Here is a 12,416-nt window from a genome sequence, read left to right on the forward strand (position 1 = left end):
CAAAAAAAAAGTCAAAAACTATGAGTGACTGAAAAATTGAGTAGACTTCAGAAATCAGCCTGAAAAAGAACATCTAAAATCCCACTAAATTGTTTTGTGACAAAATCTTTGCTGGCCCTTGTTACTGTAAACAGGTTAATAAAGATGTAATAAGCATGAACAGAAAGACGGCTTGTACAGCTCATCAGCTTGAACCAAGACAAACAATATCTACTCAAGTCACATGCTTTATTAGTAAAATAATTCTCTTCTGACACCAATTACAGTATGATTTCATGTTCATGTAAGAGCAAAAGCATTTCTTTAAATACACAATAGTCAGATTCACTGATGAAAATATCCCAACACTTTTACATAAAAAAAGAAATATTCACGGAGTACAAATTTAATTTACTGCCCATTACACATACAGCACAGCAAACCAGCCTGAAAGTCTGTGCTCCTTGTCATTTTCAAAGCAGCACAAAATTAATCTTAATATTTATAAACAAAAGTTAAACCTGTAGCAGTATTACTAAAAAAAATAAAAAATAAAGGAAAAACACACAATTCAGGGAAAAACAGAATGCATGCTGAACCGGCCAACACTCACACATAGTACCTTAGAAGACCTGTGCAAAAACAGACTACAGCTGCCTTCACGTGCTATCGGATATTCGGTAAATACAAGTCTCCGAGTTGGAAATTCCATAGGAATGCACTATGAACTGCAAGTCGGTAAATTCAGAGAAAATAAAATTACTACAATTCTCAGAGTTTTGATGGAATGCTGACCTTTCACCTTAGTCAATTGTATAAAATTAAACCTGCTTAGCCAGCAATGCCATTTGTTTTGGCTTGCACTTGGGAGTGAAGAGATGCACATTTAATGTGTTTATTTCCACAATAAATGCCACTCATCTTTAATAGCTTTCTTGCAGGCCAGGTAACAAATCAACAACATCCTTGTGTTTCTCTAAATTGCCCGACCGGAAACCTGCATGAACACACTGAAGTGGGAAGGTGAAACATCACAACTCGGAGATCCGAATAGTCCAAGAGCTTGTGAATGTAGTATAAGAAATATCTTCCATGTACAAAACAAACATATGGAAATAGCAATGGACCATAGCAATTGTTTCTTTATAAAACACACAGTCTGATGGACAGATGGTCTGTTTTAGGTGCAAGTGTGCACAAAGTGTGAAGGCAGCAATAAATTCATCAGTATATAAAAACTTCAGGAACAGAGACAAGTTTGATCAACACACAATTACAGAACAAACATGCTATTAACAATTAAGAAAAAAATTAAAATTGTTAACAGAATATAAAATAACAGACCCTTAAGCCCAAAGTGAATTGTTATTTCCAGTTTATATAGGCCAGGCTGTTAGACTAAAATTGTGGGCCTGATTAACATTTTTTTATACCCACCGAAGGCCAAAAATGACACATCAATATGAGTTGGCCTAATCAAATAAATAAAACCTGAGCAAATACAAATGATCATGACAGATACTCCACAATGAGCAATTTGGCCATGCACTAATATTTCATAACAATCATCTATTTAACACTCTGAAGAGAAAACTGGGCGTCCCGATCGAATGTTCACCTCCCACCATTAAGGCAGACTTGACCGCTTAACAATCTCACTCCTCCATCTTGTAGTGTACCAGGCACTGTAAACCCTGTCTGCTGGGGAGGCTTTCCTAAACCCCTCTAATTCAGCTGAAACTGGACTCTTTGGCACTGCTCCTCTATCTTTCAGTCACCTCTCCATGTAGTCTCTCATCTTACTTAAAACTTGTCTTCTTGCTTATCGACTTTTCTTTTCCTTCAGCAAAGGCTAACAAGCTGGCACCCAGTTATTACATTTAGGAAAACTTGATAATCCAAAGAGGTCACCTGGATATGCTGACAGAACACCAGTGGCTATGCTTGCAGACATTTGTAGTTTATTAGGCTGCAGTGACGCATGAAAATATCTTATTTTACCTTGTAAAATACATGCTACTCACCACTGCTCAGGAGACCCATCAGATTTTTCTGTATGTTACCTACTGAATTTTGCTCTGCTGTTATGAAAAATGCATTTTTACTATAATATTGTTAAATAACCCACTGCCGAAAATGCTCTCATGAATGAAAATTGAACAAGCTCAACCGTGAACGAGCATTTGAACTGATGATTGCCACCTCTCACTCATTGAGTCCAGCCTGGTAAAAACATTTTTATGGGCTATAAACAAAAAGTGTGTGATAAAAACAGGTAAGACGAAAGATTAAAAATGAAAGAAAACCAAGTATAAACTTTATCTGGTAGAGAGTATGCCTTGTACATATGCATATCCAAAATATTTTAACAAACATGTCAATTCACCTAAGCAGTTTCACAGGCTGCTCCTAAATAATCCTGAGGTACTATAAATTAAAATGTAATGATGGAAGGCTGGTCTACAATTAAAAATACTTGTTCACATCCAGGTGTGTTTGTTCCATTTTTGTTCTTGACAGTATTTTCTAGCGGTGGTTTATTTAACAATATTTTAGTAAAATACAAGTGTTTGGGACATTGCCAGCATACAACTGGACGATTTGACATGTGGATTATGTAACATAAGTAAGGAGATTTTTTCATGGACATCTTGATATTGTTTGCAGTTGTCCACCTTATTATATCAGAATCTTTGTTCTTCTGACCAATGACTAAACTACATGGGGTAAATAACATATACAATTTTCATTTTTTGGTGGAGTAAACTGCAAAATTGAGCAAGTGAATTTTTTTAGGAAGGAATGCAGAGTAACTTATGCAGAAACTATTAACATTTACTACTTTCATTATGTCCCAAAGCAACAAGCTATAAAATCCATAAAACCTCTACAATCAATCATATTTTCACTCCAGATTAAGAATGATATTTAAAAACAAAGCAAGGTTATGAAAATTAGGAGAGCTTTTTCTTTTGAATATAAAAGGTTTCATAAAGTGATTTATGTGCATTATTAATTATACAGTATAAATCTATAATTTTAAATAATCCTACACCAATAAAACACTCAATAAAACAAATCAAGGCGTTGGGGTGTCCAGGTAAAACTAATATAACTTACAATTAAAACTAAGCAAAGTATACAATTAGCTTTATATCAAAAGATGTCTACGTATTTAGATTCATTTATAAGCTCTGTGTTGACGGATCTGGTCTGCCCTTAGAGTAGTGTCATTTATTTGCAGAGTACAATGCTTTCAATTACTCATTTTGTTGTTTTTCACCATTTTATCAATGAATAACAAGCTAAATTAAAATGGCCACCAGCAGAAGGTATCTTAAAGTGGTGGTCAGCTCATTCCACAAGCCGAGTTAACCACGCTGAGAATCACACGGAGACTCAGATAGCAGAAGGTTTAAGGGGTCTGGATTAACAACGATGAACAGTCCTTATTATAAGAAGTGTTTAAAATTGTACTGAACATTCAGCTGATCATATTTCAAAGACGTCATTGCACCAGCCCTGATAGGTTTACCTTTATTATCTTAGATGGCATTGTGCAGATTCAGCTCAGTCGTTTAATGTCACTACACACTTCGCTAAGGAATATTTATATTAAATAAAATGTGCTAGGTTGAAGACCCAGCCCTACTAATGTTCACATAAATAAATTAACAAAGCAAAAAAATATATAATCTTGTCTTATTAAAGAATATATTTTTTAACAAGTTAATGCCTCTGAAAGGGGATGTCAGTGTTGTAATGTAAATGTTAAATGTATTTATGACTTGGCGATATAATTTTCTTTTCAGAAGCCATCACTTTAACCCTTTGCACTATACCAGAGTAGCTTCACTTGCTGTATTAAAATAAAACAATCTTACAATTCCTTCCATACAGAAAGAAACTTTTCACTGATTATACCACAGAATTTTACATTTTGCCATCTGAAACCTCAAAATATAAAAAGCATACATATTTTAAAAGAGAGGCAGATAACACCGGACATTGAAAACTCTCATTGCTATTTACCTCTAGTCTTAAAAACAGAGCAAACCGTTTCCTTTCAAGCAAACACCTTCCTGATGGGTTTCTAAATTTTGACCCTTCACAACTTGGATTATGCATTGCTAGTAAAGGGTTTAAGTTTAATTTAATAAGCAGGGAAATAATAATTCACAGCACCACAACATTTAATAAGTAATCGTTGGCTTAAATCAGATTTCTATTTTTAATACATCTGTCATTCAATCGATCACAACCAGAGCTCTGTAGATCAGAACGAGGTTGGTTAACATCAAGTCCATAGGACCAAAATGTCCCACGACTTTCAAGTCGGCCTAAAACGGGAAGGAGAGGGATGCTGATCTGGTGAGTGCTTAGGTAGATGAGACTTGAGAATTTATAATTTTCCTTTTACCAATATCTACAGCATGTTTTCATGTCGTTACCTTTAGCCAACCCCAGAGTACAGTGTAGTGTAAACTCCATGAAATAAACGCATGAAAACCAGATGGAGTGAATTTATACATAAGATAAAAAGTTAGTTTAAAATAGTCATCTGCTTTTTTAGATTTACACATTTAAACACCATAAAACACAAAAAATTCATTAGAATTTCTAGAAGATTAACAAAATAAAGTGCCCTAAAACAAATCATTGCAGCATAACAGAGCGATTCAGGGATTACATTAATTAATTTCTCCTTTTGAGAAGTGGAGAGTGTCAAACACAAGAATGGAGTGTAATCTAGGATGCTTAGTATGTCTCATAATTTGATTTACGGTGTGAAATGTCCAATTCACTGGAACTGAGTCCACGAGTCTGTGCAAGTCTGCGTCTTTCAGGATCCTAAAAAATAAAAACAACAGTAATAAATAATTAAAAATAAATGATAGTCACACAAAAAATAAGAAAATATGTTGATAAAAAGTGGCATTTACAGTCAATTGAAAAATTATATACACTGTGGTGTATGGCCGGCCGTCTATCCCGGCCAATACCTCCAAGCCGCCAGGTGGAGCCCTCCCTGCAGTATGGAGATTCCCTGAAGACCAGCAGGGCATCATGGACATTGCAGTTTTTATACACAGCCCTGCTGGATGCCATGGGGGCCACTAGGTGACACTGCAGGGAGGAACAACAGTTATTTACCCTACGTGCCGGAAGTACACATGGACAAGGGGAATTACGTGCTTCCGGGGTAAAGAAGGTGTTTTTTTTTTTTTTTATCTGACCCGGAAGTGTTTCTAGTCACGTGGACAGAGAGGGAAAAACACTTCCGGGGCAAGGACTACAAAAGACTGAAAGAGACACCAGAGCATTGCGCTGAGCTGGGTGGTAGGAGGGCAACGCGTCTGGGAATGGTGGAGAGTATTATTGTTATTATTATTGGTTCGTTTATGAGTATTGTGGAGGAGAGGGTGCCTTTGTGCACTATGGCTTATAAATAAAGTCAACATTTGGACTTTTTCCTGGTGTTTGGCGTATTGGACAGGGGTTCAAGGGAGCGATAGCGCCCCTTATCTGTCACAACACCGAATGGGCATTCTTGGACTTTTTCAACATATCTGAACAGGGAAACATTAGATGGTCATGCAGATGGTGCCTACAGATAAAGGGGATATACTTGAATATTTTATGATACATAAAATTGACATGGTGTATTCTTTCTCATAATCTAAATTAACACAACTGCAGATTTGTCACATGCAACAAAGTAAGTACAGCACTACATGTATCAGCACTTCAAATCCATCAAATTACAAAAAGTTAACTCAGTTTACATACCAATAATGAGAAATTAGTTAGGGAGAATGCATGTGGACCCTGTCCGATTTAAACTGCAGATAGCGAGGGTCTGGTATTCTCTTTGCTACTGACATGCGTGATGTCATCATATGAAGATTATAAGAGCTCGCTAAGGCTGTCAGAAACAACACTGTGGATGCCTTTGAGTCTGGTAAGGGATTTAAAATGATTGCAAAAAAGTTTGTGAAATAAATCACTTCATTGTAAGGAAAATCATCCACATGTGATATAGATTTCAAACGACAGACAATCTGTCCATGACTGTATGGCCTAGTAAATTCAGCCCAAGAGTTAACTTTTTGATACTAAAAGAAGTCTCAAAGAACACCAACACGTCATCACGGGATCTGTGGCCAACTCTTGCTAAAGCTGGTGTTAAAGTGCACACGTACATATTCAAAAAGAGATTGCCCAAATTTGCCCTACATGGAAGGTGTGCTAGGAAGAAGCCATTGCTGTCTAAAAAGAACATCGGAGCAAGACCACAGTTTGCCATTTAATATCCAGACAAAGACCAGCCTTCTGGAATAATGTGCTTTGGGCACATGAATAAAAGATAAAGAGTTGTTTAGCCACAGTAAAAGTATACGTGTTTGGTGCAAACCGCAGACAGCATTTCAGGAAACGAATGTCAGACAAAATGTCAAGCATTGTTGTAGAGTCATCACAGCACAGTAATTGAGTCAACAATAAATTCTGCACCATATCAAAATGTGCTTGAGGAGAGTGTGAGGTCACCTGTCCGAAAGTTGATGTTGAACAGGGAATGGACCAAAAGACAGCCCTCTTCAAAGCCCTGGTTTGAATCCCATTGTAATTTTGTGAGGGGATTTGAAAAACGAGCAGTATACGAAAGAAAATCATCCACAAACATCTTGCAATTAACATAAGTTTGCACAGAGAAGTGGTCCAAAATTTTACCAAGTTGAAATCAGAAACTAGTGGGCAGTTCCTACAAAATGTTATTTATGCAAGTATTTCATCTTTACCTGTAGGCATTGCCTTTATGAAGATGTACTGCTTTAAATCTTTTGAAAAAGTCAACAATGTCCATTGGGTGCATCTACTTTTTCACATGACTGAAAATTTATAAATCAACATATGCTCTCTGGGTCTGTCATAAGTAATAAGTGCAATACAAGAATATACTGAATTGAATTCAACTCATCACAGCGTGTTAATGTCATAAATCAAAGTTATTCATCTTTTTTGTTAATTGTGAGACAGGTTGATTTAATGTAAAAGAGAAACCAGACAGTAGCATTATTAAATATTTCATAAGATTAACCAAATCATCCAGGGGAGACCACCCAAAAACCATTTCAGTTTTGCTACTGCACCTGACAGTAGCTCCACATACAGTACAACGTTGTTTTACTGATAGCAGAACAGACATGAGTGGCTTGTTCTCCAGGGTTAAGCAGATGCTTGTCAAACTATTATTATATGGACAAAATAAAAACACTTTTAATGTTTCAGTAAATTTACATTTCTACTTTGAATATTTTTTCTGTGTCAACTCCAGATAGGCTAGAGTGTGAAGACTTTTTTGAAATCTACATTGTCAGGGCTCCTCTGACTGGGAGGTACAGGTGCCAAGAGAATGACATGGGAACATATAGCAAATAAAGTTATTATGATTAATAATTCTTACAGTATACAGGGCACAGAATGCAGGACATTTATAAATAAAATGCTGAGGGTCATTAAGTTCAACGTAAACAGCACTGTAGTATGAAAAACTCCACTGCATTGTTAAAGGAATCACTGCTTAAATAACTTTTCTTGCTTGTAGAGCTTTGTTCCACTCAAAATGCTGCTCTGTGAGTTGGTGGAGCCATTCCATGCTGCATACGGTCAATGGCTATGGCCAGAAGGCGAGGGGAAATGTGCGCATGATAGCCCTTTATAGTGTCCGGTGGTAACATATGAGGGAGGAACAGAAAGAGGGTGGCTTGAGATGGTAGTTACTGAAGAAAAATACTGCATTGAAAACTGTGGGAATTTTTATTTTGTAATTTAAAATGCTAGAGGGCTCTGCCCCCTGCTCGCTTCGCTTGCCCACCCCTGGGTTTGGGTTACCGGATATACAATTTAAAGAGATTCTTATTTTCATGGAAATTGTTACATATGCATTATTTTCACTTTTACTTTAAAACTTTTGTAAAAACAATACTTGTCCTTTATTTCCGTCCCCGGGTGTGGTTAAATCTTTCTCGCAGGATGTATAATGCTGCTCGTGTTGTGATGGTGGGGGTGTTGGTTTCTGAATGCACGCTAAGGAGATGCTGTCGGATCAGCTGCTGTCTTTCTGCTGCTGGCGAGCTGCATGTTCTGCTTGTCACGCTGCATGTCGATCATTTAAAAGCCTGTACAGCAGCTGTCCTTTTGCCACTTCGTGTTTCTGCCACTCGCGTTGTGAAGGGGGGGTGCTGAACGCACGCTAAGGAGTTGCAGTTGGATTATCTGCTGGCGAGCTGCGTATTCTGCTTCTCGCTTGTCATTGTTTTAAGAGTGTTGAGCACATGATGTCCGTCTGCCAAAAGCATTCCAACAACTGCTAGGTTAGATGTCAGTGAACTTGTTTTAAATGTTGTCTCACTGCCTTGTCTCGCGGGGATGTTAAAGTGTCTCTCGCGGGACGTCAAATTGTCTTCCGAGAAGATCACGTCTCGTCTCCCTCCCAAGATTTGTTTTTATAATAGAGAGAAAGCCCTTTTTTTAAGGAAGAATCAAGTTTCAAATGCCACGTTCTGAATAAGTCAGGACCTTCCAAATTGTTCTATGAAAAGAAAACAAAAAAAAAAAAAAAAAAAAACAAAGCTGGAGATGCATTTGGTGGAAGATCCGAAGTGGCACGTGCACATACTGTACATTGTTATATATTATCTTTCATGTATTTTTTTGCATCTTTTATGTATTTTCTGTTTTCACTATTCTGATTTGTGATAATCTATGTACTTAAAGCGTGTTCCCTAATTTACTTATGTTTTGTGGATGGTACCCCAATGGACAGAACCACAGTCTTCCCAAGAAGACTGAGAAAATTGTCACTTTCACATGCATTAAAGCAAAGCCCTCAAACAACTGGACGCTTTTATGCACGCACACCTTGTGAACATGTGATTGTATGGTCTGTCAAAATGCCACTGGACAGAGAGGGGATAGGTGTGTCCACGCTAGCCCTGACAAGCTATTAAAGGTCAGCAGCTTTAAGTAAAAGGAGGAGATCCAGGAAGAACACAGCCACTAAGAAGATGTGTGCCATGAGACACAGCAATGTAACCTTAAGAGACTGAATATCAGCGCACTCAGGGCTGCTGGCCTGCATTATCTGTGACAGCTCCTGAAATATCCAGGTTGTATAGTGTCATATCCATTGGCTTTTGGCACATTTAAGCATATTAATTTTAACAGCTATAATGACTGAATAAAAGTTTAAATCTGTCCTGTGCTTGCCTTGTTGCTCTATCTTGTGATCTAGTGTGTATATATAATATATAGGACAGGAGGAGACATCCTCCAATAGGTAAAGTGTAACATGGTAGCAGTCAGGTCTGGGTGAAGTTGGTCCATAGTCTCAGGCAGTCCCAGGTGCAAGTGTATTGCAGTTGCAGGCTGTGTTTCCTTTCAGGCCAGGCAAGTGCAAGGATAAAAAGACAAGAATTGGGCTGGAGAACATTTATGTGGGTCTACGTAACAAACAATCTGAGCGTGGGAATAAAAGAATCTATGTTTCAGGATAGGCTCACTCCAAAACCCCTTCCAGGATAAAACACATTGTAAATCGGCTACTTAACCTTGGTTTGTGTGCACTAAGTATATCACATATTTAATAAATATGGGGCACAAATGTGCTAATCACAAACTAATGATGTCATGAATTCACTTTTTCGGCAGCATCTGTTTCAATATACATTTTACTTTCCCTATGCATGTGCACTCCTTTTCCTGCACCATATTTGAAAAAAGAAGGAAACTTAAAAAACTGGACTCCAAAATGCTCACTGTTGCAGACCTTTGCATCCACTCAGGTAAACTAAAACTTTAATTGGACACCTTTATTGCAATTTTTTTCTCCACAAATATTAGAATGCATTTATGTTATTCAGATTACAAGATTACATGCGAATTAAACAGCTTGTGTTTAAAAGGTTACTAAGCATCTGATAATCTCCGTGTGTATGACAACGTATCAATAACAACATTATACTCGCTGGTTTCTGCACATCTCATGTTGCCTGCCCTTAAGCTAATGTTGTCTTCTGACGTACAACTGAGCACAGTACTGTGCTGTGAACAAACGAATTTTGGGGACAAAGTGAGTATTTCACCCATCAGGTTATTTAAAATGTAAAATGAACTAAGCAAGGAGTGGAGTTACTGTAGGCAAGTGACTACCTTACAGATGCCAAGAAGCACCCAACTGTCTTAATGGCTGCATCTTCTGTCCAATGCAGAGCTTAGTCATCTGTGGACTGAACAATTAGTTCTATTCAATGAAGTGCAAGAAACACGACAATATCTTACCAGAAAAGATTCATCGCTGGTTTTGTTCAGATAATTTAATGAAGAGGCACGTTTCATGCTGAAACAAAAAAGATAAAATCGTATCAATCAAATCCTCACTGATTCCTGTTTATCAATTCTCTGAAAGCCACTACCTGTATACCAATGCAGCCTCTTTCATGCAACAGATATGGAGAAAAAATCTAAAATAGTGCAGTTTTCAAAAGGGAGTGCTCGTTTTTTCTGGTTTTTTAGCATTTCTTTAGCTGTTGCGTAATCATATAAAGTGTTAAGACTGTTTGTTTCAGGGCCACATTTATAAATATAAAAAAAAAAAAACTCGCACACACACACACAAAGGAAAAGAACAAAAAAACTAATCATTAAGCCAACAGCCTATTCTTCTTACAAACCAATGACTAGACTGACATTTCAAAAGCTTTCCCATGGTGCCAGAAATACTTTCCCAAACTGGTCTAGTGAGACATCAAGCAAAATGACACCTTTTATTGACTAACTAAAAATATTACAATATGCAAGCTTTCAAGGCAATGTAATTTACATCTTGCCTGAAGAAGGTGCCCGAGTTGCCACGAAAGCTTGCATATTGTAATCTTTTTAGTTAGCCAATAAAAGGTGTCATTTTGCTTGATGTCTCATTATATCCATAACGGCTAACACGGTACAGCACCCTAGTACTCCAAACTGGTCTGAAATTTTTAATTAGGAGACTTACTTTGGATTTCTTGGTTCAGGTGAAACACTTCCTTGCAGCTTCCTTACTAACAACTCACTGCTCCTCCGAAAAACATCACGGATTCTCCCTATTGAACCACTTCTCTGCAGTGCACCACTACCATCCTTTAAAAACAAAAAGAAAAAAAAAAAAATAGTCACACATATAAGAAATCGGTTTAGTTGAAAACTTAGTTATACAAAAGAGAAGCGTCATCTTATTACTCATGACTGATTATCAATAAAGCCTCGTTTTGATTTTGCTACTTCTGGCATTTTCTAAATATTCAGCTCCGATTACACCGGTCAACAAAGATTTTGTCACAGAACTGCTTGGAGTGTTTTAAAAGTACTTTTTCATGCGGATTTCAAGAATGCTTTCATAGGTTTTGAGTTACGAGTATTTTTTAGGCTGTGTATTTCTCCTGTTAAGCTGTACAGGTTTTTAGAGTTAAATTGAGGATTAACATGCCTTTAAATATTAGTTTATTAGATTCTGATCTGGATTTTTCTGCTGGAAATAGTGGTTAGTGATGGGAATGGTTTAATAAATACATTCCTGAAATAGAAAATCGACACCAAGTCAAGAGTTACCAGTCCCAGTGTGCTTGCCGACTACTGCTTGTCCCTTAGTAGGGATATTCCTGAGGCCAAATACAGGAGAAAATTGTACACTTCTACCATTTAATTAAGACAGTATATATAGTGTAAACAGAGATTTATTGAAAATTTTAATTGCGTGTTTTATAAAATCCTTCTTATGGTAGGGAAATTCTGATTAGATATTTGAATTCAGCACAAAACATACTGTTAGATTCAAATGTATTGATTAATGTGACAAAAAGGTACACTTTGTTACGCAGTGTTATTTACTGTGTAAACATGGAATGAAAAATCACATAAAAAGTTATACCACGCTTCTGCCAGCTGAAGGACTTCTGCATCAGTTACGCTTCATCGTTCTTAGACTCACTGGCTTTTCTCATTTGTTATGATCTTACTGCTTTCTGCCATGCTTTAATCCTCCCCAATACGCACTCCCTTTATTTAGTGTGTATATAACATAACATTCCCAAACCTTCTCAGGCAAATTCAGGATCTTTTGCAGCACACAGAGAAAGCAATGTGTACAAAGCAGGGGATACCACACAACCTACAGAGTAAGCAGAAACCTTAACACAATTATGTGTACTGAACAATTTAAAAAGCTATAAAGCATCAATCACTGAGTGCAGAAGAACTAAACCATCAACCAAAGTGTATAATTTCACTATATTATTTATTATAAAGCAGAAACAATCTAGGGTATCATTTTATCAATTTACTGGAAGCTTCAATATATAAAGTATGTTGATTGACTTCACTATTACATATTTCTCATT

General features: G+C 37.0%; 1 protein-coding gene across 5 annotated transcripts in view; it reads right to left on the reverse strand.

Moving 5' to 3' along the window:
* Positions 1-209: 209 nt before the first annotated feature.
* LOC120516925 (kinesin light chain 1-like) overlaps positions 210-12,416 on the reverse strand; it is a 96,134-nt gene continuing 83,927 nt past the window's right edge. For all 5 annotated transcript variants that reach the window (XM_039738937.1, XM_039738934.1, XM_039738935.1 and 2 more), the window contains 3 exons: positions 11,036-11,160; positions 10,321-10,378; positions 210-4,830 (listed from right to left, as the gene is read on the reverse strand). In XM_039738937.1, the coding sequence (XP_039594871.1) occupies positions 4,738-4,830; positions 10,321-10,378; positions 11,036-11,160 (276 nt within the window). In that variant the 3' untranslated portion in view covers positions 210-4,737. The remainder of the gene's footprint in view (positions 4,831-10,320; positions 10,379-11,035; positions 11,161-12,416) is intronic.

The sequence above is a fragment of the Polypterus senegalus genome, chromosome 16 (genome assembly GCF_016835505.1).
Source record: "Polypterus senegalus isolate Bchr_013 chromosome 16, ASM1683550v1, whole genome shotgun sequence".
Taxonomy (NCBI): domain Eukaryota; kingdom Metazoa; phylum Chordata; class Cladistia; order Polypteriformes; family Polypteridae; genus Polypterus; species Polypterus senegalus.